The sequence below is a fragment of the Teleopsis dalmanni genome, chromosome 1 (genome assembly GCF_002237135.1).
Source record: "Teleopsis dalmanni isolate 2A chromosome 1, ASM223713v2, whole genome shotgun sequence".
Lineage (NCBI taxonomy): Eukaryota > Metazoa > Arthropoda > Insecta > Diptera > Diopsidae > Teleopsis > Teleopsis dalmanni.
The window spans coordinates 93,628,141-93,655,837 of record NC_051846.1 but is presented as its reverse complement, the minus strand read 5'-3'; the positions used below and the strand labels follow the sequence as shown (position 1 = coordinate 93,655,837).

Below are 27,697 nucleotides of genomic sequence, written 5' to 3'. Positions count from 1 at the left end.
TAGGGAGATACAATCATTCCAACGCTTTTGCAATCTTTCGATACCGCATTTGTAAAACGATTTTTCTTTGCCTTTAAAATTGGCGTTAGTTTCGGCGATTACTTCATCATTTGAGCCAAATCTCTTACCACGGAGCATCTTTTTGAGGTCTGCGAAGAGCCAGTAGTCGCTGGGGGCCAGATCTGGAGAATACGGTGGGTGCGACAGTAATTCGATCAATTTTGCCATCGTTTTCATCGACTTGTGACACGGTGCATTGTCTTGGTGGAACAAAACTGTTTTCTTCGCCACATGAGGCCGTTTCTTTGCGATTTCGTCTTTCAAACGCTCCAATTACGCTATATAATAGCCGCTGTTGATGGTCTTCCCCTTCTGGAGATAGTCGATGAATATTATTCCATGCGCATCCCAGAATACAGACGCCATAACCTTGCCAGCCAACTGCTGCGTCTTTGGTCGCTTTGGGCGGCTTTCACCGGCTGCATGCCACTCAGCAGACTGCCGATTTGACTCTGAAATGAAATGGTGGATCCATGTTTCATCCATCGTGATGTACCGACGCAAAAACTCCGACTTATTGCGCGTAAACATGTCCAAACAGCTCTTTGAATCATGGATTCGTTGTTGTTTTTGCTCCGGTGTGAGCAAACGCGGCACCCATTTGGAAAACACCTTTTTCATAATCAAATGTTCATGTATTATGGTGTGTACACTGCCTGCTGATATCTGTAGAATGTCAGCAATCTCCCTCACTTTCACTTTACGGTCGGATATAATGATTTTCAGTGTTTTTTCAACGTTTTCCGGAATAACAGGGTCATTTGGCCGTCCAGTAGATGGAATGTCATCGGTGTCTGTACGACCACATTTGAATTCGACATACCAATAACAAATGCTTCTTTTTGATGGAGCAGAGTCCGAATAATGTTTTTGAAGCCATTCCTGGCATTGAATAGTATTTTTTTTCATTAAAACACAATGATAAATCAGCACACTGAATTGCTTTGAATTCATTTTGTTTTGAAAACTCAAAAGTAGCGTCACTTAAAGCACTGTAACTTGTAAACAAATGGTCGGATTAACGTATGATTTTGACAGTAAGCCTAAAAAGGTTGCCACTTTAGAAAAAAGTATTTATTTAGTATTAGTGCCGCCATCTATGTGTCTGTCACACACATTATTTATGTTATGGGTTTTTTGTAACTATCAGGTGGGACTGCATTTTCAAATATATATAATATATATACAACATAAATTTCTTTCTTATATATAAAAATGAATCTCAAAATGTGTTTGTAAGCGCATAACTCAACACCTGGACCAATTTGGTCAATTCTTTTTTTTAAATGTTCGTTAAAGTCCAAGGATGGTTTTTACGACGAGAAAAAAGTAGAATTATTGCTATTCAATAACATTCATATTACATTACAAACACTCACTGTTGTCTAAGCAACATCATCAGTATTTCAAATTTCAAGTATAATAATTAAATGCTGTCATTAATATATGAGCTGTAAATAATTTAAATACATACTAGTATTTTACTGACTTTTCTTTTTATATCGTGTTTTGTACAAATTGTTTAATTACCTATGGGCACTAATTATTGCATGTGACACAATTTATATTCGTATGCCTCCTAACGAAGTAATTTAGGTAGAAGAATCGGAAGTGCTGCAAACCAAACTAATTCCCGATCTAATCATACTGTACAAAAACGTGACGATCGAAATTAATTCGAAAGAATTAGGATATCGAGCTGCTTTCAGTTACGATGTGTCAATTGACTATAGTAACTATCAATGTGTTGTTATTGGATCAATGAACTCGGTTTGCTCACATTGTAAGGCATTGAAATACAAAAACGAACCAATGGATTGTGTTGCTCAAATGGCAAGGTGCGATCGAAAAAATCGAATTATTGCTAATTCCAAATTGGTCCAGGCGTTGTCGAGTTATGCGCTTGCCAACACATTTTTGATTTTATTTTTACATAACCATAACCAGAATAGATGAATTTGTGTGTGTTGTAATAAGTTGCTGATTATTGTAGGTATGTTTATTAAATCCCCATGACTTCCATTGCCGATCATTATCTCAACTATCCAACCGAGCCACCCACTTTTTATATATTTGTCACCTTTACGTTTCCACTGACCCTTTAGACTGTTTTCCAATCAGGTTTAAACCTTAAGTTCGCGTTTTAGTTTAAAACCCTCTGGCTGACATCCCAGTCGGTGTTTTTTAGTGGATCCCAAAAGGGTGGCCAAAGTTCTTGGAAGAGAAGATACTTTGGTCACCCGAGCTGAAGCCCACACACCAGGGTGACTTTTCTGTTCAGATTTTTTTGCCCCGACTATAAAATAGGTAGGAACAAAAAACTGCCACATTCCAAATCTTTTTGACAGAACAAAGTCTGTCGGGACCGCTAGTTTAATAAATAAAAATAAAATTAATTCAATTATTCTACAGCTGATTTATGATTTCATTCTAATATAACACAGCAATTGAATTTGTTTATAAACTTTCTTTCTTTGTCTTTAAATCAATTGGCTAATGAACACTGACTCTGAGCTTTAAATTTGGAAGGCCAGGAGTTTAGCCCTTGATACTTGCAGTCTCAAAAAATTGTTAACGAATAATTAAATATAAAAAATAATTCAAGATCACTGATGATGGCTAAATGTCAATACTCGAAGAAGCTTTATGGCTAGCTAAAATATTCAATTAAAAAATACATAAAAACTTTTGTTGTTTCAATTCAATACTGTTCGGAACCTTCTTGATAAATATTTGTAACATGTTTATTATTATTATAATTGTTTATTTTCTAAACTCATATTAAGTATAGTTAAATAATTAGAGTGTATAAAAAAATATACAGTTTTTATTATTATACTGTTTGCCAAACAGTTTCAAAACGAAAATATTAATAGTTAAAAATCGTTTAAATTAAAACTTTTTAATCTAAATTAAATAATTGAATGCCTGGTATGGAAATTATATTAGATGCGAAAAAGCACTTCACTTTTGTCCTGACAGACGGTATAAATTATCATTAAGAAGTTACTGTATGTTTTTTGTTATTGAAAAAACAAGAGATTTTTAAATTCAAAATGGATAAGAAAGAAAAATTAAAGAAACTTGCTTTAATTAAATATAAAATATATAAAAAAAAATATGAAATATATAAAAATATATCGAGTACTTATATTTACCAATGTTTCCAAATATGTTTTGTTTACATTTTGACAACCAAATAGCTTGAAATTTGTTCCATTTTTATTTCGTTTCACTTGCATATGCAGCATTACCATTTCTAAAAACCTAAATGATGAATAAATTGGGTTAAATTCGATCATTTAAAAACCATAAATAATCATTTAAAACTGCTAAATGAGCAAATAAATTATAATTTAGCCCTTTAATGATAATTTAGCTCCCGTCTGTCAATGCTATAAGAATATTCATATATAAAATTATAAAAATTTGCACTTTCTTTTAGAAATGGCGTTTTTTGACAGTGATGTGTAATTTCTGGTACCCACTATATTAACAGACAAGAACAGGTTTTAAAATTTTACAATAATGAAAAATTTTACAATTTTTTACCTTTTCTTTAACATTTTCAAATTAACTTGGGCTTACAACTGAAAAGCATACTAAATCACATATGTTTGTGGGTGTGACAGAGGACGCAAACGGTCATAATCTTCTTGGCCAGCAGTATCAAACAATGTATATGGTTCACCTCCAATCATAACGGTAACAGCGTAATTGTCAAATACCGTTGGTACATTGGTAGTGTATGATATAAGAAGACACGTTTTGTCGACTGCGTCATCACCTACAACAACGCATTTAATGGTTTGTATACTGTTTATTTGTCTGAAAAACAAATATTTGAATATATTAAAAACCAATAAATTACAAAATTAATTTACATAAAAAAAATTATGTATTTAATCTACATAGTACACTCTCCAAATAAAATTTTATCATTGTAAAACAAACTGATCTATATGTGTATTCATGACTGCACATCTATATATAATTACGCTAACAAAAACGTTTGTGTTCCCTTTTAAACTGTGTCGCCTTTGACTCTACACCAACAAAAAGCGATGTAATCAATACTATAAAGAATCTTAAACGTGGTAAGTCACCTGGAAACGATAACATCTATACTGAATTACTGCAGTGTGACATAGAACAAATAGCTACAATATGGCTTCCACTTATTCAAAAAATCTGGAACGAAGAAACCTTACCCAGTTTGTGGAATGAACGTATTCTAGTAAAAATCCCCAAAAAGGGAGACACTAAAAACTGCAATAACTATAGAGGCATAATTTTGCTTCCTATTCCAAGTAAGATACTGAGCCGTATTATTCTAACACGAATTTCAGAAGAAGTGAACAAAACGTTGAGTGATAATCAGTTCGGATTTCGGGAAAACCGCACATGCGTCGATTTAATCAACACAGTCCGCATTGTGTTCGAGCAATGTAACGAGTTTCAGACATCAGTATACGCAGCCTTTATTGACTTCAAAAAGGCGTTTGATAGTGTCAACAGAGGATTTCTTTGGAATATTTTAGAGAAACGACTAGTTCCACCTAAAATAATAAATGTTATCAAAGCAATGTACATGCGTATTCAAATGTCGAGTGTTGCACAACGGGTTGTTATCAAACACATTTGAAGTAGCCACAGGAGTAAGACAAGGGTGCATATTATCAGCACTTCTATTAATACTCGTGGTGGACAAAGTGATGCGAGCGTCCTTAAAAAACAATAGAGGTATCCTGGAACCCATTCATGCAACTGGAAGACGTGGAATACGCAGACGACGTCAGAGACCTACAAGAAAATATTGAAGCACTTAGGATAAATGCAGCAATTGCCGACCTAGAGATTAATTGCAACAAGATAAAAGTAATTGCTAGCGGATACAGCTCAAACTCTTCGCCAGTTAAAATAAAAGAAGAAGCTGTGGAATGCGTGGATAAATTTAATAATCTAGGTAGCATAGTCGCAACTAAGAGTGGTGCGGACGAAGACATTGATTCTCGTTAAATGAAAGTCAAATCTGCATTTGGCATGTTGCGTGTTGTGTGGCGCTCTAACCAAATCTCTACTCGCACAAAAATTCGTATTTACAACTCCAATGTAAAGTCTGTGCTATTCTATGCATGTGAGATCTGGAAAATACAAGAGAGATTGATACAAAAATACAAACTTTTGTGAACAAATGTTTACGACAAGTATTTAAAATATGGTGACCCAACCGCATAACAAACACTAACCTATGGGCCGTTACGAATCAATCATTTGCTACTATGAAGATAAGAAGACGTAAATGGCGCTGGATAGGCCACAATCTCAGCAGACCCAATGGAAACATTGCACGTCAAGCAATGAGATGGAATCCTCAAGGCAGCCGCATATCTGGAGCACCAGATAAAACGTGAAGAAGAACAATTGAAGAAGAATTAAGAGAAGCGAACTATTCCTGGAGTGATATATGCTGCGAATCAAATAACCGAATCCGATATTAAAATATGGTAGAGGCCCTATGCTCCACTGGGAGATAACAATAAAAGAAGAAGAAGCAACTAATCTGTTGCCTGAATATCCTTATTATGATTTTCTAAATTATTTTAAACAAATTAAAACTTAAATAAACATTTAAAAATGTTTGTCAACGTCCATGTTTTAGAAATGATTATGGAAAGCATGATCGATAACAATAATATAATAATTTCAGTACAACTGTTCTCCTTGCTAACCGTGGTATAGACTTGCAAAACTTGACTGAGCGGTAAAGTTGCAGTTTGAACACACACTAAAAATAGACGTGTTTATGTGTTACAAGAAACTGTTTAACACTTGGCTGTATCCTAATCTAAATTGTGCTAGAACAGTTCATTCTGCAAGGGTAGATGCCGTTTTTCCTGATAAGAATTAGGCGGAAGCCTGTTGGGAACCTAGTTGTGAGTCAATTTAGGTACCGAAGAGGATACTGTATCTGTGTGAAGAGCTACGAAACCAAGTTTGTATTCGATCCACTGCTGTTTTACTCCATTGCAAAAGGTGTCGACATATGTGTGGTAAAAAGAAAGGGATCGACAAATGCATCTAGGAGATAGGGCTCTACTAGTCATGGCGTTATTGTATAAATTGAATATAATTGGTGAAAGACCGCTGTCCTGGGGAACACTTTACTTAAATTTTCTGGTATTTGACATTTTATCTTCAAAACCAAATAAGGCTGGTCTGCCAATGAGTTAGTTACTGAGCCAATTAACAAGGTATGTTTAGTGCCTTTGCTAGGTGAAGGCCTTCTACCACCATGCGTTTGCACTGCCAATTTTGCTTTACGCTATTGGAGATTTGAGATGTTATATCGCAAGAGCAGAGTCGGTGCTATGACGTTTGCGAGATCAATATTAGTGAGGGGCTAGGTGAATATGTGCTGATATCTATTTTAGAACTGAAGACTCCACAACTTTGGCTACTAGAATTAGAAGAGATATTGGCCTATATGGTTCACAGAAACCAGCGGGTTTGCCCGGTTTAAACAGAGGGATTATCCTCCCAGTCTTATATATGGTTGAGATGATGTGAGAACTGAAGAAGGAGTTCAGAATCTGAGCTAAAAGCGTCAGCGGTCCCAAACTGTTTTAGCATTAGGATAGAAATTCCATCAGGTACAAATGCTTTCAAGGCCTTGGTTTGTTTGATCACGTTGTACACATCATCAGGGGAGAACAGCGTTTATGTTTACTCTTAGCAAGAGAAGCAGTACACTGGGCATGAAAAGGCGGCCAAACTGCTGGAAGCAATGCTTAGGATCAGGAATGGTGATCCCATGAGAAGTTATCGCCTTGTTGTTGTAACGAGAAGGATAAGGTAATGCTTTAAGGTAAGTCCTCAATTCATCATTTTGGGAATCACAATTATCTAAATGTTCCCTCCATCTCCACCTTCTTCGTCTACCACTTTACGGATGTCTCTATTCAGGATAGTTATGCGAAAATTTTCCGAGTCGAGTCTTCGAAAATTATCACTTTCATTGGCAAAGGGCACAGCGTCTGTAGGAAAATTTGGTCTTATAACATTAATGGTACTTGCAGGAACATTTGTGGCAGCAGCTTTCATAATTATGCATGGAAATTGTTTCTTTGCCTTATTTAAATCAGAGGACTGAGAAATATTGCAAAAATCCTGTTCAGAAACATTCTTAGGTTAGCAACAATTGCCAACAAAATTTGAATTCCAACCATAGTGCGAAGTCAATTCAGAGCAAGATCTAACATGACATCATCCGTTGCAAGTATTGCAACCAAAAGAGGTGGTGGTCCCAGAGATTGCTATATTGCAAAATATGCATAGCCAAGTGTAGATGACTACATTAAATTTTTAAAAATTATAAACATTTTATGACGGATTATTTCCATATATTTTATATACATACGTATTTATATATAAAAGAAACATAACGTTTTTAAAGTTGATATCGTTAATAAAAGCACTTTGTTTTTGATATTCTTACGGTAGTTGGTACTTTGATATCTTGCTGCGATGCGTTGTTTCTTGCTTTAGTTCTTGCTGTGCTGTCTTGGTGCTACATCTGCTGTCAACTGCGACGCTTTGTTTCTCGCTTTACTTCTCGCTGCGCTGTCTTGCAGCTACATCTGCTGTCAACGCTTTGCTGTTTTTTGATTGCGTTTTGGTTTTACGTATTTTTCTAAAATTTGTGCATCCTTTGCTACGCTACTTTTGGTTCTTGTCGCTGCTGTGCTGCTGCGTTCGATTTATTTCAGTGTAATTATTGTTGCGTGTTATTTTCTCTATTTTCGATATATCAATTGTTCACAATATTTTGATTTTTGCATCTACGGCAATTTAATTGGATTTTAGTATGGCTACTGAACTAAAACAGCAATGTGCTAACTCGAAGAAGAATATTACTCGGATCAGGAATATCATAGAACGAAATGCAAAATCAGACACAATGATTTAATCGCCTATTGAATTAAAATGCCGTTTAGGCATTTTGGAATCGTACTTCACGTAGCTAATGAGCTATCAAACTCGAATTGAAGAATTGGACATAATGAGACATAATGAGAGGCAGCAATGAGAAACAGCAATGTGCTAACACGAAGAAGAATATTACTCGGATCAGGAATATCATAGAACGAAATGCAAAATCAGACACAATGGTTTTATCGCCTATTGAATTAAAATGCAGTTTAGGCATTTTGGAATCGTACTTCACGCAGCTAATGAGCTATCAAACTCGAATTGAAGAATTGGACAGAATGAGAGGCGAGCTTAAGGATCTATATGTCAACATCAAAACATCTATTTAAGAGGGTCATCAAATACGAGATTGCCACCGTTCAAAATTGCCGTCGTTTAGTGGAACATACTCCGAATACAAAAATTTTATTTCGTCTTTTAATCAAATCATTGTCATATATTGAAAAATTTAATCATTTGTTAAACTGTTTACATGGACAAGCATTGAATACCGTAAAGGCTTTTCAAGTTAGTAACGAAAATTATCCAAAAGCACTTCAGAGATTGAAATCCCGCTATGATAATAGCAGTTTCATTTTTATGAAAAATATTGCTTCACTGTTTGAATTGCCACATATATCAAAGCAAAGTTGTAGCCATCTTAGAAGTCTGGTTGACAATGTGTCTGCAATCTACGATTCGTTGCGTTCAATTGGCTCCGACAAACAAACTACAAATGCAATTGTTCACGGTTTCATCATATAATGCTTCATCGAGCTCAAAATACATCAAGTACATTTTTGTTATCGCCAGCACCTCAACGATGCAAACTACATCAGCTACAAATACACAAATACAAGGATAAAACACAAAACCTCGACTAATATAAAATCTTGCCTTGCTGATTTCGAAATTCCACTTGATTTTTGAATCACTTCTCATATTTTGTACCAGCATCAATCACAAATTGATATTTCTTCTTGGAATTTACCAGCAAACACTAAGCTTGCAGATGAAAATTTCTATAAATCAAATCGTATCGACCTATTATTAGGAACAGAGACATTCATCGATATACTTTCCTTAGGACAAATCAAACTTAGAGATAACTTACCTACGCTTCAAAAAACATTGCTTGGTTGGGTTGTGTCAGATAAGTATAATTCTGGCACTCTAAATCTTCTACTTGCTTCCTTTCTTGTAAAGAAGCCGTTAATTTCAATATCGAACAGTTGTGGAAATTAAATGAAATTACCTAAGCACCTAAGCTGACTGATGAAAAATCTAATTGCGAAGCTGAATTTTGTAACACTGTTTCACGCAATGCTAGTGGACGTGTAGTTGTTCGATTGCTATTTAAGGAAGGTTATTATTTCGTAACCTTGATGCTTCATTTACAGTCTCAATAGTTCCGCAGAACTGTTGCCAGGAATTTCTCTTTGCAGTTTTAATTCTGCTTTTATACCATACATATTAAAACTGACTTTATAAAAGTTGCAATCCTCTTCTTGCTGGCTACTTTTTGCCTTGTTGAAGAGGTTTCTGGATGTAGTTTTCAGCAGCCTCAATTCCGCACTCCACCAAGCCGGTTGAGGCTTAGTTTTTGACCTAGTTAGGGGGCAAGCTGATTCAAAAGATTTATTCAAGATACCCGTAATGCGATCGACCGCTTTATCAATGTTTGCGTTCCCTTGACCAATTTTGACGTTTGTCCGAATTAGCTTTTGGCTCACAAGTTTCGAAAAGTTTGACCAGTCGGCATTTTTGGAATTTCTGTATGGTCTTGGACTCTTAACTTCTAGATTGATGGTGAAGTGTATCCAACAATAATCCAAAAAGTAGTGCGTGTCTGATACCCTCCAATTGTCTACCTTAAAGTATTTAGAGTCAGTGGCCACCGTAATATCAATAACTTCTTCCCTAACCCTGTTTCGAAATGTTGGCTTATTGCCTTTATTGCATAAAGTTAGGTTAGTAGAAAGAATAAAATCGAAAATGGACTCACCCCTGCTGTTGGTATCACTGCTGCCCCAGCACTCGTGATGTCCATTTGCATCGCAACCAGCTACCAGAAATAATCCTCGTGATCCTGCATATGCAGTCAGTGCTCGAAAGGCTGTTGGTGTTGGTTCTTCTTCATCGTACGGAAAATATGCGGACGTTAACAGTAGGCTAGGCCTGTGCCTTTGTTCACATACTACCGCTGTGAGATCTCCATTGTTCTAAGAAGTTAAGGGAAAAATATTAAGACTTTTTTTTGCAACTATACAGGTTCTAATCTTACCTTGTGTATGTGGAGTGTAGAGATCATACCCACTCAGTCCAAGTCCGGCGACCTTGCCTTTGACAAGCCATTGTTCTTGGACAATTGCCACGTCCACATCACGCTCCGCGAGGTACTTAATCAGGTCGAGCGAGGCTAGGGTGGAGTGGTGCAGATTAATTTGCACTACCTCCAGCCTTCCCTCTGCTGGTTTGAGGCCTGTCACCTGGCACCCGAACCTTTAGAGAACCTAGCCCGAATTTGATGGTTCCTTCCTTTTTTAAAATGGATAGAGACGGTTGATCCACAGCGATTAGTATGTCACTACCTGTTCCGCTTATACAGACAGCCATATTCACTATCTGCCATTCAGATGTTTTCAGCGCCTGATTTTGCCGTTCGATAAGTTTCAAAATGACGTCCTTGTCCGGAACCAGAGGTGGGCCCCACAGGGATACAATCGGGCGTACAGGAAGCTGAGAGCGAGGAACTACTTCGAGTTGAGCTCCCTACCAGAGTGTGCCAAGACTTTCGATTGTTCGCGTAAGGAAATCCATGGACTTCTTGTTGCCGCAACCAACAACCTTAACACCTTTCTGCCATCCAGCTCCGTCGAACACTAATTCCTCACTATCCGTTTCCGTCATTGCTGTCATCAGACGCGCCTCAACGAGTAGCCAATTCTTAGGTGTTATCTTCCCATCAGGGTCGACTTTGTCTATGATGGCTACTTCCAGCTCCATTGGGGATTCAAAAGAGGCCGATAATTTGGGCTTTTTTGAGTCCTTATGTGTCTCTTCTTCAGACAGTGCCCTTTTTGTGGCTTTGCCCGTCGAAGAGGAGGGTATCATTGTAGAGGATCCTGTGGGTTTGGTCTTTGGTGGCAGCTTAAGGCTACTATTCTTGACCGCGCTCGTTGGATCCGCTTTGTCTGCTGTTGAAGCGATATCCTTAACGGACTTTGCTTCCACTTTGGACTGCCCTTGTTTTCCTAATGATTGAGCTGTAGCGTTGTCTCTTTCCAACTTTGTCACAGCCTTTTTATGTTTCCTAATTAGGTCCTTTTCCCTCTTCGTGAAGGAGGAAGAGTCCCTCGCCGTCATTTTCCTTAGATAGTAGACCGATCGCTTGTAGCCATTCCTGACCTTCTGCTCCTTTGTTACTATCTCCAATGCGGCTCCATCCCCCGCATTGAAGCCTTGGATGAGGAGAATTGAGGAGGACCAAGAAAAAGTTATTCAACCTCTGGACTGATGTCATCGACGTTGCTAGCCTGTGATAAGGAGTCATCGTCGGTTGCTGCGTAAGTTCAGAAAATGAGACCCGATTTGATCTCCCTCACCCCCCTCAGTCAAGGCTCATTGCCTACCCAAAGTTGGCTTGGAGACCGCACCCTGTCCATTATTTTTATCAGAAACTTCTAATTTGAAAGTTGAAGTTAGATTTGAGTTTGCATTTGAATTTGAATTTGAATTTGAGAGGTCACAGGATCTCGACGCCAGGTACCCCTCTTGCTCGAAACTACCGCCGGTACTGGGGATCCGATTCCCTGCACCGTAACTTTAATATTCTCAGCTGACATTAGTCATGCATAAACGCTTCCTCCCTGTAGGGTTTCTTTAAAAGTCTGCCACCTTATGCACAAAAAGACTTGGACTCGACCACCCCTGACATGGAAAAAACAGACGTCGTTGTGTGCCGCCCCTAGTTTGGGGAGAAACAGACGCACACAGGCAGGTTTTAGTTGGTTGCTCATCTGCCGGCCTGTCTAACATGGGAAGCCCTATCAGGAGGTAGCATATCATTGTATGACTACCCCCGTTAATGAAGCCCGACGAATCACTGCAGCCCTAAGCCCCCACACCACGACAAGGTACCTACCAAGTGGGGGACTATTTAAGGAAACATTCATTTCACTTGGACCTTCACGAGATATCGCTTTTCGAAGATTCACTACATTGGAACGTCGCTTGTCACATATGCCAGAAATAACGGCACAATATGTTGCATATATGATTGAATATGAGAAACTTCGCCATATGACCCGGATCGAAGGACCTTATCTTCGTACATCCCACTACTATATACCTCAGCATTGCGTGCTCAAGCCAAATAGCACTTCTACAAAGCTTAGAGTTGTGTTTGACGCCTCATGTCGTACTACAACGCAAAAATCACTTAATTCAGGAAGATTTGTTTACGCTTTTGTTACGTTTCCGCCATTATCGCTACATCATTACTGCAGACATAGTGGAAATGTTTAGACAAATCTTAGTTGACTCACGTGACCGCTATTTTCAATATATTTTATGGCGTACTTCAGAAAGTGAAGAGATACATACCTATAAACTCAATACTGTTACATACGGAACAGCAAGTGCACCGTTTCTAGCTGTGAGAAGCCTACACTACTTGGCTGATGAATATGTTTTCGAATTTCCAATTGGTTCAAAGGTGATCAAGTCATCATTCTACGTCGATGATTTTCTATGCGGAGCAGACTCATTAGATGAATTGTCAACAATAAAATATGAAGTCTCTAGTATTTTACGAAATGGTTGTATAGTACTCGCTAAGTGGCATTCCAACGTGGAAACATTTGTCGACGATATCACTATGAAGGATTTAAACCTCACTGATATTTCAATCACTAATGCATTGGGCATTATGTGCGATCAGAAGCAAGATCAATTTTTGTTTTCATTTTCACCAATAGATCTTCACAAAGGTAATTTAACAAAACGCTCTATTTTATCGCTCGCTTCATCACTATTTGATCCACTTGGACTGCTTGCGCCACTACTTATTACTGCAAAAATAATTTTACAAGAATTGTGACTACTCAAATTAAATTGGGATAAGACAATACTTCTTATCTTAGTTGGCCATTACAGACGTGTGTCGTCCTTGGCCGCGTCGAGTAGCCTCCGCCAGTCAGCCCGATTAGTTGCTTTCTGACGTCAGTTGGTAGTACCGAGCGCCCCCAAATCGTTGGTCACCTGGTCCTTCCACCGAAGATGCGGACGTCCTCTACCGCGTTTTCCACCTGCGGGTACCGAGTCAAATACCTTTCTAGCTGGAGCACTTTCTTCCATTCGCACGACATGACCAAGCCAGCGTAGCCGCTGAATTTTTATGCGCTTAACTATGTTAATGTCGCGGTATAGCTCATACAGCTCATCGTTCCATCTAATTCGATACTCGTCGCCAACGCGTAAGGGATCATAGATCTTTCGAAGAATTTTTCTCTCGAATGCTCCTAACGCCTTCTCATTACTGTTGGTAATTGTCCAAGCTTCTGCACCATACAGCAGGACAGGCATGATAACGGATTTGTGAGCGTGATTTTTGTTTGTCGAGAGAGGGCTTTATTTCTCAATTGCTTACTTAGCCCGAAGTAACATTTGTTGGCAAGAGTAATTATTCGTTGAATCTCTAGGTTGACGTCATTTTTGGTGTTTAAGCTGGTTCCTAAATAAACAAAGTCTTTCACAACTTCGAACTTATAATTGTCAACAGTAACGTAGGTCCCAAGACGCTCAGGAGATTTGTTTGTTGACAGAAAGTACTTTGTTTTGTCCTCATTTACCACAAGACCCATTTGCTTTGCTTGTTTTTCTAAGTTGGAAAATGCCGCACTGACGACGCGGTGTTCAGACAATGATATCAATATCGTCGGCATACGCAAGCAGCATTACACTTTTGTAGAATATTGTGCCAGTACGGTTTAAATCTGCTGCTCGAATTATCGTTTCCAACATTAGGTTAAAGTAGTCACACGACAAGGAGTCACCCTGTCTGAAACCTCGTTTGGTATCAAACGGCTCGGAGAGGTTCTTTCCAATTCAACGTCATTTTACATAGCCGTATAAGTTTTGCTGAGATACCAAATTCAGACATAGCGGCATAGAGTGTGCTTCTAGTCGTAGTGTCAAAAGCAGCTTTGAAGTCGACAAATAGGTGGTGTGTGTCGATTTGTTTTTCTTGAGTCTTCTCCAGGATTTGACGCACTGTCTGGTCTAGAGTGGATTTGCCAGGTCTGAAGCCACACTGATAAGGTCCAATCAGTTGGTTGACGATTGGCTTTAATCTTTCACATAGTACGTTTGACAGAACCTTATATGCGATATTTAAAAGACTGATCCCGCGGTAGTTGGCGCAGTTTGCAGGATCACCTTTTTTGTGGATTGGGCAAAGCACACTTAAATTCCAATTGTTGGGCATGCATTCATCCGACTAAATGTTGCGAATTAGCTGTAGCATGCATTTTGATAGCTCTTCGCCACCAGCTTTAAACAGCTCAGCCGGTAAACCATCGGCGCCTGCAGCTTTGTTGTTTTTGAGCCGCGTTATAGCTGTTTTAACTTCATTATGATCGGGAGGCGGGACGATTATTTCATCGTCAACGATTGAAGATTCGGGATCATCTTCGCTTTCAGTCACATTGCTACTACCGCCATTTAGTAGTTTCGAGAAGTGATCCCTCCAAATATTAAGCATGCTTTGGACATCTATCACCAGATTACCGTTTTCATCTTTGCAGGAATTAGCTCCGGGTTTATAACCATTTGTCAGGCTTTTAATTTTTTGATAGAATTTTCGAGCCATATTCCTGTCGCCCAGCTTCTCAAGCTCTTCGTACTCACGTCTTTCTGTTTCCTTCTTTTTTCGCCTGAAAAGACGTTTCTCTTCCCTTCTCTTTTGCCGATATCGCTCTTTAACAGCGCGCGTCGCAACTGACCGCAGGGTGGCTTGATATGCTGCGTCTTTCTCTGCGGTAGCATTGCGACACTCTTGGTCGTACCAGCTGTTTCTTTGTATACGGTGATAGCCGATCACCTCTTCTGCAGCGGTACGCATAGAGTTAGAGATGTGGTTCCATTGCGCGCATATATCGGCTTCTTCAGATGAGTTTTCCAGATATTGGGAGAGTCGAGTAGCGAAGTCATAAGCTGTCTGTTGTGATTGCAGCTTTTCGACGTCTAGCTTTCGCTGTGCTTGTTCACGTACCTTTTTCATCGCACATAAACGTGTGCGGATCTTGGCTGCAACAAGGTAATGATCCGAGTCGATGTTGGCTCCACGGATAGTACGTACATCCAAGACACTGGAAGCATGCCTTCCGTCTATCACAACGTGATCAATTTGAGATCTTGTGTTTTAATCAGGTGACAGCCATGTTGCCTTATGTATGTTGAGATGCTGGAATCTGGTACTACTAACCACCATGTTTCTAGCCGCGGCGAAATCAATCAGCCTTCTTCCATTATCAGAAGTTTTCGTGTGAAGGCTGAACTTTCCGACAGTAGCACCAAAGATACCTTCTTTACCCACCTTTGCGTTGAAGTCTCCAACAACTATTTTGATGTCATGATGGGGACAGCGTTCATATGCTTGTTCAAGTTGTTCATAGAAAATTTCCTTGGTGTCGTCATCTTTATCTTCCGTCGGGGCGTGCGCACATATTAGAGTGATAAAGAAAAATTTTGCCTTAATCCGGATTTTTGCGAGCCTTTCGTTTATTGGTGTAAACGTTGAGACCAAATTTCTCAGCTTTTGGCCTACCGCAAATCCGACTCCAAACTCGTGCTTTGTTGCATGGCAGCTGTAGTAGATGTCACAATGATCTCGTTTAGAGCATCCTTGTCCCGTCCATCGCATTTCCTGGAGAGCGGTAATGTCAGCCTTATATTCCTTGAGGACATTAACCAGCTGTATAGATGCACCTTCTCTGTAAAGAGTTCGGACATTCCAGGTGCATATTTTTAAATCGTGTTCCTTAATACGTTTGCGTTTGTCGTCATCAGTAGATCGTTTCCTTATCCGAGGCTGCCTCTTCGTTTGCATTGAAAGGATTTTTTTAAATGGTGGGTTCCAAGCCCGACGCAAAACCTCATATATCCCTGAGGTGGATTTCGCTGCACACATTAGTTCACTACGCACGGATGATTGTAGCTATCCAGAGGGGCCACGTGGAGGCTGTGTGTCAACTTGGAGAGAACAGTGACAAGGATCGCGCTGGCATTTACCATGTTAAATGCAATCAGACACTTTACCTTGCATGTTCAATCCCATCCCCCCGGGATAAGACAATACCACAGAATTTATACACTGCGTGGAAAAATTTTCTGAAACAACTATATTCACTATCTTCAATTGTTATACCGCGCTTTTGTCTTGGTGTCAACTCACAGGTTATTCAAATACATGGCTTTTGTAACTCATCCATAAAAGCATATGGTTGTTGCTTCCAACACAAAACATTGCTGTAAATTTGCTATGTGGAAAATCTCGTGTGTCTCCTACGAAGAAAAAACCGTTGCCGAAACTTGAACTTTGTACAGCTCAGTTACTCGCTATTCTCTTTGACAAGGTTAAAAGTATTTTCAATAATATCAAGTTTGAAAATTTATACAGGATTTCACCGTTAATTGCGATTGGAGGTATGTACCATCACAACAGAACCCTGCTGATATTGTATCGAGAGGCTGCACAATTCCAATTATTGAATAAATTTGGTATAATGGCCCAGCGTTTTTATACGGTCCACAAATTGGGTGGCCTACAGTTGGTCACGTTACTGTCGACATGGAACAAGTTTATAAGGAAAAACGACAAGCTGTATTTGTCGTCGCAGAAAATTCTAATTACATTGTTGAAAAACTATCAAAATTTAGTTCACACATCACTAGTGTACGTGTGATAGCGTGGATGCTTCGTTTTTTCAGGAAGATAAATAAATCAGTATGCATTTGCGAAACAGAATCACTGTCTCCACAAGAAATCGAAACAGTGCTTTGGTGTATACTCTGGAACATCCAACATACATATTTTGCATATATTCGTCGTGTAAAAAAGAAGTAGAAGGTCAAGGTGTTTGCAAATTTCTCAACCCGTTTTGTGAAGATACATTTGGATACAACTTGTTAAAGGGTGATGGACGTCTAGAACTAGCTTCACTACCCCATATGCAAAAGCATCCCGTACTACTACCCAGCAAATGTTATTTTGTCGAATGTCTCCTACGTCACTTGCATATTATCAATTTTCATGCTGGATCAAAAGCACTAGTTGCTTTAATACACCTTAGATTTTGGATCATCAATGCTAGAGACATTGCGCGTCGAATTGTTAGATCGTGTGTACATTGTGTACGTTATAAACCGAAGTTACTCCAGCAAATGATGAGTAACATACCTGTAGAGCGGCTTACACCTTGTAGACCATTTTCTCGCTGTGCTGTGGATTTTTGTGGACCAGTCAACACATATCTCCGAATAAGAGGCAAAGCGCTGTATAAAACATACATAGCTATTTTTGTGTGTCTTTTGTGAAAGGCAGTACATATCGAAGTCGTTTCGGGTCTCGCAACGGATGCACTTATCACCGCGCTAAAACGCATGATAGGCAGAAGAGGCTTGCCAACACATTTTTGTGATAATATCACAAATTTTGTTGGAGCAAATCGAAAACTTACTGATCTTCCTTTCTTCTATACCTGTTTTGAAGAAGTTATTAATGTTAATGCATAGACGTGTATACGCCTATATAAGTTTAGTGACAAAGGATCAACGTGTTCACGCTTATCCACGGATTTGATAGCAAATTATAAACGTGTTCACGCTTACTATTTGCTAGAGAAAGGATTATATAACGTGTTCATGCTATTCAAGGATTTGGTAGTAAATTATAAACGTGTTCACGCTTATTATTTGCTAGAGAAAGGATATATCGTGTTCACGCTATTCAAGGATTATAAACGTGTTCACGCTTACTATTTGCTGGGAAAGGATATAACGTGTTCACGCTATTCAAGGATTATAAACGTGTTCACGCTTATGCTAGGATGTGATAGCAAATTATAAACGTGTTCACGCTTATATATTTGCTGGGGAAGGGATAAAAGATATATATAAAAAAACACAAAAATATAAAATATAAAGGTGCTTCTTTATACTTAGCTCCGATAATGTTTCCCAATGCTTCTCTTCGCGAGTCGATCACTAACTCCGATGACTTCAAGCGTCGATCACTAACTGCCTTCTTCTAAGTAAATGCGTATTCTTATATACGCATCAGATCAAACTTTAACGTAGCGCAAAGCTTAGTTTACAGCTGGCTTGGATTTTTGACGTCGTTGCTGTTTTGCGCTTTCGCCGTAGTTAATATGCGTGTGCATCAATTTTTACACAAAGCTCTTTGCACAAAAGCTTTTTTTGACGTTTCTTGTGTTGTGCATTTGTTTTGTTTTGAAACGTGCTTAGCTTAGTGTCGGTAGTGGTGGCTTTAAATATTTATATTTATTTATTAAAATAAAATAAATATTAAAAATATTAAAAGTTGAAGTTTAAATAATAAATAAATAAGGTAGGTACAATATTTATTTATTTGAATATATTTTGCATTCTTTTAAATTTTCAATGTAATCTCTGGTTTCATTCAAGTGGTGCAGTTACGTGCATGCGGGGGTGGGTTTATGGTAAGTTATTTACTTTTAATATATTATATAAAAATTAACCAATTTTTATTTCAGGTATTAACTGTTATATGTAGGTTGGAAATTGGTAAAAATTTCCATCCTTACAAATGGTCGCGCATTATCGCAGCCAAGCAACGTTTTTGGTATCAATGGTCTTGAGAATATTTAAGTGAGTTGCAATCTCGTGCTAAATGGATTTGTGATCAACCAAACATTCAGGTTAATGCATTAGTGATCATACACGAAGACAACGTACCACTGCAACATTGGATAACTGGCAGAGTAATTTCATTCTTCCCAGGCAAAGATAATCGTGTGAGAGTCGTTGAGGTGAAAACGCCAAAGTGCATTATGCGACGTCCATTCATAAGCTGGTACATCTTCTAGCATGAAAGTTCTTTCATGGAGGCCGGGATGTTGGGTTGAACTTTACTCAAGAGATTATGTTTTTTTTTATATTACAAAAACAAATTGTTAAAATAGACTCGTTGAGTCTCGTGCGCTTTTAAGAAAATAAAGTTTCAGTTTTTCGTCTGCTCTTACTAAAGAAAGTTGGTGTTTTTTATACTTTTCGCGAATTTAAATAATTGAGGAGTTTTTTTTTGTTTTTTTACGTTTTGCTATTTTGCTTTTTGTGAACATTGTAATTTTAACTCAGGTCAAAGAAAAGCCTTTGGTCAGACAGCAAGATTTAAAAACGATATGGCTATGCAAACCTAAACTGTTACAAAGATGAAACCAGTCATTACAACTTTCGGCACTTAACAGATGCTAGATTTCTGCGAATAGGAATTTTGCAGACAAAACAATAAGTGGTTGAAGTGGTTGGTCCATCAGGACCAGGGCCATTAGAATTAATATAAGATGCAAGATGGTAAGGATATGCTTCTTAGTAAGAGAAACACATATAACAAATTTCAAAGCAGACATACCTACGACCGTAGTCCCTTTAGGTGTCGACAAGTCGCTGCGGGACGTAGCTCCAGCCGTTCTTGGAAGCTTTAACATAGTCAATATATTTATGTGCAATAAAATAGCTCAAACAATAAGTCCAAAAATTTTAAGCTGCATGAAATATGTAGTACATTTTAGTTAAGAAAAATTTAATATTATTTTTTTTTGCCAAGTGGAAATCATCGAAAGCCATAGTGTGGGACTTGAACACATGACAACCACCCCTTAGAAATACGAAAGTGCAAATTTTAGTTATAAGACTTTAAAGTATGGTATGCACAAGCGCACATATGCATATATAAACATTAAAATTATTATTATATACGGAGTAGCATACATGCATTTGCAAATATATAATGCGAAAGTGCAAATTTAAGCTATAAGACTTTAAAGTATAATATACACAAGCGCACATGAGCATATGTAAACATTAAAATTATTATTATATACGGGGTAGCATACATGCATTTGCAAATACATAATAGCAAGCAATATTGTTGCTTTGGCGATAAGCGCTAGAAATATAATACTTAACCCATTTCGCACCTCCGTGTGGTACACAACACGGCTAACTTTCAAAATTCTTTAAAAATATATGAAAGTAGTTAATGTTTTTTATTTTTGTCTCTTAGTCTGATATCTTAATAATATAAAAATACATATTTCGAATAGTTTTCATCTGTTTATTAGTTTACTTGGTCCGAAATAAAAAGTGTCCAAAAAAATGCTTTTTTTAATCAAATGAAAATTAAAATAAACAAAAATAAAAACTAAGATATTTGTTATAATATGTGTTCACAAAAGTCCAAATATAATTTTCATAATTTTTGCCGGCGCCTTAGTAACAGTTACTTGCCACCAGACACCGGCAAAAAACGGCGTGTGGTGAACCACACGCTGGGCCCCATAACAATATAATGATAAAACAATGCCATATAAATGTTTGTCGTTAGGTGATGAAATAAAATGAGAGTTATCTCTCTAATAGATATCATATTCTTCTAATTAACTTAAACTTGTATTTTTTAATATTTATAATAGTAATAAGTCTATTTTGATATTTAATTGCTGCTTGAGTAAGTCTGAATTTATTTGTTTTTTATAGGGTTTACATTTGTTCATTCTAAAAGATCTGTCTTTAATTTTTCACTGTAAAGAAACTATAATGTCGTGCCTAAGATATCTAAGAAATCAGGAACTATTGCATATTATTGACAACTGGAGCGAAGATGACTCATTAGTGCCAAGTGACACTCTGCTACCTATTGAATAATAATGTTTGCCACCTGACAATGTTTCTGGTGAATCGGACAATGAAATAATTGACGATGATGAAATGTCAACAAAAATTACATGCGACTTTAAAGTTGTATACGAATCAAATGCACAAGATTATGGTAGTCTTGTAGAAATGCCTGAGTCGCAACTATTCACATTGGAACTTGTAAAACCAATACGTTTCGGTTATAAGCTATGAACCCTTTCTGTGAATAGTGGGTACATCTTCCATACTCCAGACAAACACAAAAAACAATTGGGAATCGGTGCATTTGTTGTAAAGGAATTATTGAGCCATTGTGAGTATCCATTGCAACATACTGTATGATTCCGTTGAACCTAAAGTAAATGTGCTACGTTATAGCAGAGAGAGAAAAAAGATTGATGTCCCACAGTCCCAAGTTATCAACAGCTACAATCGACACATGGGCGGCGATGATTTATATGACAATGGAGTTGCTAACTGTCGTATCGAGAATAAAAACAAAAAATGGTGGCCATTATGGGTTTAGTGTTTAGATAGCACTTTAGTAAACGCTTGGAAACTACATTGCTTCGTCGCTGCTTCTAACAACAGGAAACCGATGCCTCAGTTAAACTTCAAGAATTTCATTGCCAGAAACCTTCTTCTTGCATCAGACAACTCAATGTTCATTACAGAAGCTACCGCTTACGATGATTTGAAAATGGAAAGTCTCAGTGCAGCAGTAGATGTTTATCTTTCGGGAAATTTACCTAGTGTAACTGATATGCACGCTCCCGTAAAAACTCAAAATCGCCATCGCTGTATTGTTCGTACACCAAAAACCACAGTTTTTATACATGAAAAGTGCCATTTAAATGGTCCTGTAGAAAATTGCTTTAAAATTTTTTATGAAAATAAACAATATTACTTTGATCGTAGACAATGACGCAAGTAAATTTATTTGTTTTTACATAATACCATATAATACATATGTAATAATTCAAATATATTTTTTGATTAATAAATATTTGAAAAGCATAAAACATAAAATTTTATACTAACACGTATTTTATTAAACTTAGAATGATACTTACTTCACCATAAAAGTAATTAAATACCATATTTGCGAACAAAACACTTATAAAAATGTTTGTACTATCGAAGAGAGAAAAATGTGCTAAGGGTCCCAGCGTGTGGTGTACCACACGGCACTTTTCCGGGAAAATACTTTTCAAAAAAACAATTTATTTATGCAGGGAATATTTTTAACTTAAAATAAAAGTTTTCTGAAAATTTCACCATAAAATTTCAAGTTTGAACTTGCCTGGTACTTAATGGGTTAAGCACATTCCATGTCGCTGTGAATAATAAAGTATATTTGATATTAGTTGCTTTAATGCATGTAGATGTTAGAGGTGTGTTGAATCAACCTGAAACTTTAGTGGACCTGGAGAAGTGTATCTGCAACCTTCCGAAGACTGTGATTATGAATCTGAAGAGGAAGAACGTTACACCAAGTAGGCTTCCATTATCCTGGACCAAGAGCCTAATGAAGACATCGCGTTCTGCTCTAGTGATGAAATCGGCATAATCATTTCAAAAATGAAAATAAGATATGCACCAGGCTACGACAAAATTAACAACAGATACTTACGTAACCTACCGGAAGATGCGATAGCCGAATATTCTAAGGTCTGAAAACAGACCACAGTTGTAGTCTTCCCTAAATCCGGTAAGGATCCGAAGTTCCCGCAGAACTCGCGGCCCATAAGCTTACTGTCAGCTCTAGGTAAGTTGGCCGAAAAAGTGATTCTAGACAGACTCAAAACTTCGGTGGACTCGCTGAATATTCTCCCTGACGAGCAATTTGGTTTTAGGGAAGACGTCTCCACAGAACTGCAGCTGGTGCGAACGGCTCAGATGATAAAGTCAGCCCTTAGCAGAAGAGAATCAACGGGTACGATTACATTTGACATCACCAAGGCATTTGACAAGGTCTGGCAAGATGGTCTGATAGTTAAAATGTCTGGTTTTGGTATCCCAGACGGGCTTATCAAAATCCTCGGCAGCTTCCTGCGCGAGAGATTGTTCTGTGTAACGATCAACAATATCATCTCGTCAGTGTGAAGAATAGAAGCCGGTGTTCCTCAAGGATCTTTACTCTCCCCCTTGTTGTACAACATCTCCACGTCTGACAACCCAATGCTAAGTCCCTCGGCGCTATACTTATACGCAGATAACACTTGCTTGTTATGTTCCGATAAACTTGCCTGAGATGTGACCAATAGGCTGCAGAAGCATGTTAATCTATTAAATAATAATGTTAATCTAATAAATTTAGAGGGATTTTGAATAGCAAAGAAAGAAATAAAGGACAAACACAAAAATTTATTTTAATTTTATTAAAGTTTGGCTGACCATACAACGCTGTTTCGAGTATTGCCAAGTACTCTTCATCAGTGGTCTTTGGAATAATCGAATTTTTACTGCAAGTGCCAGGCTTAGAACTAGTGCCTCTCAAATTAGAAGCGATGACTAATCGTGTTTATCCACAAGAAGCCAAGGCTGCACAAACTTTGAATGCTCAAGTTCCAGGTTATATTGTCACTTATTTTTATTTAATTAGTGATAAATAAAAATTAACAATCAGAAAACTAAAGTTCTATTTATTACTTGTAAACATAGACAACATCTACCGAGACTGAGAGTTAGTGAATTGGGAGAACAGCATTAAATACTTAGGAATCACGTGTGATAAGCGGTTTACTCGTCGCTAGAATAATTTGAGCAAGAGAGTGCAACTAAATTGACAGTCAAATTTACAAGTCTGCACTACGCTAAACAAATAATCATTATAAATATCTCCATATTACAATTATTGATGTACAATACAATTACAAACCAATTATAAATGTTCGATACAAAGCTCTGATCCCTTTTCTTTTCTGACATTCAACTGAAATGAATATTTTTCTCCAATTATATATGATATTATATAATGCTATCAAATATATATTTCATGCATAAATGCACAATTGATATATAAAATCGGTTATATCTATTATACCTCGGTCAACAGCTTTAACTCGTTCCAAAAAAGCCTTAACTCGTTCGTACGATATTTCCATACAAATGTATGGAAAATAATTAAACTAGTTCCAAAAGAAAAAAATCTATATATAATGACTTCAAAACAAGGAAAAAAGTACATTTTATCACCAAATCTGATATATATTTATTTACTGATATATATGATATATATCTTATATATAAAATTAACATTGTCAAAATGTTAGTTACCGTACTCCTCCGAAACGGCTTTACCGATTTTTGCCAAATTTTAGATGCGTATTCAGTAGGTCTGGGAATCGGCTACTATCTATTTTTCATACCGCTAAAGTGATTAGGGTGTCCCTATCCAGCAAAAATATCTTTATTGCTTTAATAAAAATTTTTTTATTTTTTTGACATAAGTTTTTTTATATTTTTAAAAAGAAAACTTGCTATGATATGAAAAGTTGTCTATGAAAATACTGAATTCATAAAACTGCCCCCTAATTTCTGCACTATCGTTGATTCCCAAAATGCTCTCATTGACCGCGTATTTCCAGATGTACACATACAATACATAAATCATGGGTGGCTGGGAGAAAGAGCCATTAGCAGCAAAAAAAAACGTGGACGTTGATGAATTAAACTTCAAGATAAAACAGATATTGCCAGGCGACTTAATATCATACAAATCGATCGATACAGTTCGTGATACCAACGAAGTTGTAAACTATCCAGCAGAGTTTTTAAACTCACTGGATTTGCCAGGCATGCCACCACACATTTTACGACTGAAAGTTGGATCACCGATTATTTTACTTCGGAATTTGAACCTACCACGGCTATGCAATAGTACGCGATTGGTAATTAAAAAATTGATGAAAAACATTATCGAAGCCACCATTTTGAATGGCAAGTTCCGAAACGAAAAAGTTTTATTGCCATGAATTCCAATGATTCTCACAGACAAGCCAATTTAATTCAAACGCGTTCAATTTCCTATTAGATTGGCATTTGCAAAGACCATCAATAAGTCACAAGGCCAAACGATGTCTGTTTGCGGTCTTATATATAAAATTTCCATGTCACAATATTAGTTACCGTACTCCTCCGAAACGGCTTTACCGATTTTTACCAAATTTTATAGGTGTATTCAGTAGGTCTGAGAATCGGGTACTATCTATTTTTCATACCGCTAAAGTGATTAGGGAGTCCCTACCCAGCAAAAATATCCTTATTACTTTGACAAAAAATTTTTTATTTTTTTGACATAAATGTTGTTTATATTTTTGAAAAACAAAAATTTTTTTCTTAATATTTTATGTAACTACGCCAACAAGTACATCGAGCATTACATCCACTTCGTTTCTTCGTCTTCGCCTGGCATGGCAGATGGAAAATGTACTAAAATTTTTTCAAAAGATTTCACTAATGATACTATAACAAATACCGACGGATATCCAATATATCGTCGAAGAAATCCCGATAATAGGGGACAATGGCGGGTGGTGCCGTATTCGCCTCTGCTAAGCAAGACATACAATGCTCATATTATTGTTGAGTTTTGCAGTTCTGTGAAGAGCATCAAATATATTTACAAGTATGTCTATAAAGGCAGTGATATGGCTGCGTTTAGAGTAGAAAATACTAATGTAAATGCTCCTCCAATGAACAAAAACGGTGAAATTACGCTCTACCAAATTGTTCGGTACATCAGCTCCAATGAAGCTGCTTGGCGTATCTTCGGTTTTCTAATTCAAGAACGGGATCCAGCAGCTGTTCAGTTAGCCGTCCATCTTGAAAACGGTCAGCGTGTATTTTTCACGAACGAGACAGTGATTGATCGTGGTAAATCCACCTAAATCTACACTCACTGCATTTTTTGAATTTTGTAATAGTACGGATGATTTTGGTGCCTTTGCAAGAACATTACTCTATTCACAAGTACCACGCTATTTCACATGGGCTCAAACAAAAAAATAGATGCCCCGCAAGCAAGTTTCACCAGTTAATGCATGTCTCAATTTATTTAAATCGAACGCTTATTTACAGTTCATCGAAGACACACTGAGTGCTTTTATCTTCGACTGTTGTTGGTTAATGTTACTGGTCCATTATCATTATTATTATTTACAGTCAATCCAAGACAATTTAAATTTGAAGATACAACAGTTGTTGCCAGGGAACTTGGTATCATACAAATCTATTGATTTTAAATTAATAATTTAATAAATAAACTATAATAACTTTAAAATAATATTGTTTGGCGTTTGTTATTTTTATTTTCCTTTTCGTTCATGGCGCTCCATGCCTATTTCATGCATATACCACATACTTACACACTTATAATAAGTAAGTATAATAAGGAATAAGAGTCTACACTAGAATTTATCTAGAAACTAGAAATAATTTATAAGGCAAAACAACGTTTGTCGGGTTATCTAGTATATATATATATATTTAAGACCTTCATTACTGCTTACGAAATATATATAATGTTAACTACTTGACTTTTTTGTTGCTCTTTTAGAACTTTTTCATATGATTACATAGCTTCATTAACTTCCGAACTTTGCTAGGGAAGTGAATTTGCAATTTTAAAGTCAATGAGTACTTAATCAATTTTATTAAAACACTTCTTCAGAATTTGGGATGTTAATTCTAAATCAGCTTCAGTAATTTCTCATTCGTAAGCTGTTCTCTGTCATTTCTTAAAATTTGGCTGACGTCATCTATAAAGTAATAATGCAAAACCAGCCTCTACCGCCGTTTTAAGAACATCATTATTTATAATCTAACGGTGCATTCTGACCATAAAAACTTGCAAAATATGTTGAGATAAAATTTGTATTTCCTATGCTTATGTATGATATATGTTTTCTATGGCATATTCAATGTTGTGATTTTCCTTTATTTGTATGAGCATTCCAAAAGTTTTTGTAAATAATGCGTTTTAAAAGTTTATATAACACCTTGATCCATTGGCTGGAGTAAAGCCGTGGTATCTTTTGACAAAAATTCCACTTTAACTTTTTAGAGAAATTGTAAACAGCTTAAATGGCGTTTACACTAGCCAAAAATGGCTCAATTTGAATGAACCATTTGAAAGTGTTTACATTCGTTGTAATTCATTTGTTCCCATTTCAAGCAGCTGATTTTTCAACTTGCCTGTTGATTTGATTTTGGCCTGTGCCAAAAAAATGTTGAATGAAGGTTATATATACCTTCAAACCTTACAATTTAAACTGAAAACATATTTTTTATTTCGATTAAGTACTTTTTGGGAAATAGAATTTCTAAAAAGAGGTGCATCGTTTTGAAAAAAATGCAACCCCACCAAACATTTGTTTACCTTTTTTTGTAAATATGTCAAAAACAGCTTTCTCAAATTGTCAAAATGCAATGAAAAGCTTTTATTTAGAGTATTTTCAATGTATTCCTTTTCATTTGGAACATAATTGGACCGCATGCGAACGTCGTTGGGACGCATTCGTACAGAATGTGATGGAATGGCTCATTCGCACTTGATATTTTATATGCAAGCCATTCGCTTCTCATTTTCGCTTTTTGACCAAAATGAACCATTTTCGGGCTGTGTAAATGCCATTTTAGATGTAATATCAACACTATAGTTCGCGTTGTCCATCAAGTTTGTCGATGTAATGGCATTTAATTA

General features: G+C 37.0%; 1 protein-coding gene across 1 annotated transcript; it reads right to left on the bottom strand.

Annotated features, from left to right (window-relative positions):
- Nucleotides 1–9,286: 9,286 nt before the first annotated feature.
- Nucleotides 9,287–10,386, bottom strand: LOC119688461. The gene is made up of 4 exons (XM_038103141.1): nucleotides 10,345–10,386; nucleotides 10,037–10,253; nucleotides 9,430–9,982; nucleotides 9,287–9,383 (listed from the first exon to the last, which is right to left on the bottom strand). Exons 1-4 carry the CDS (start codon nucleotides 10,384–10,386, stop codon nucleotides 9,287–9,289), a joined length of 909 nt encoding a protein of 302 aa, XP_037959069.1.
- Nucleotides 10,387–27,697: the final 17,311 nt, after the last annotated feature.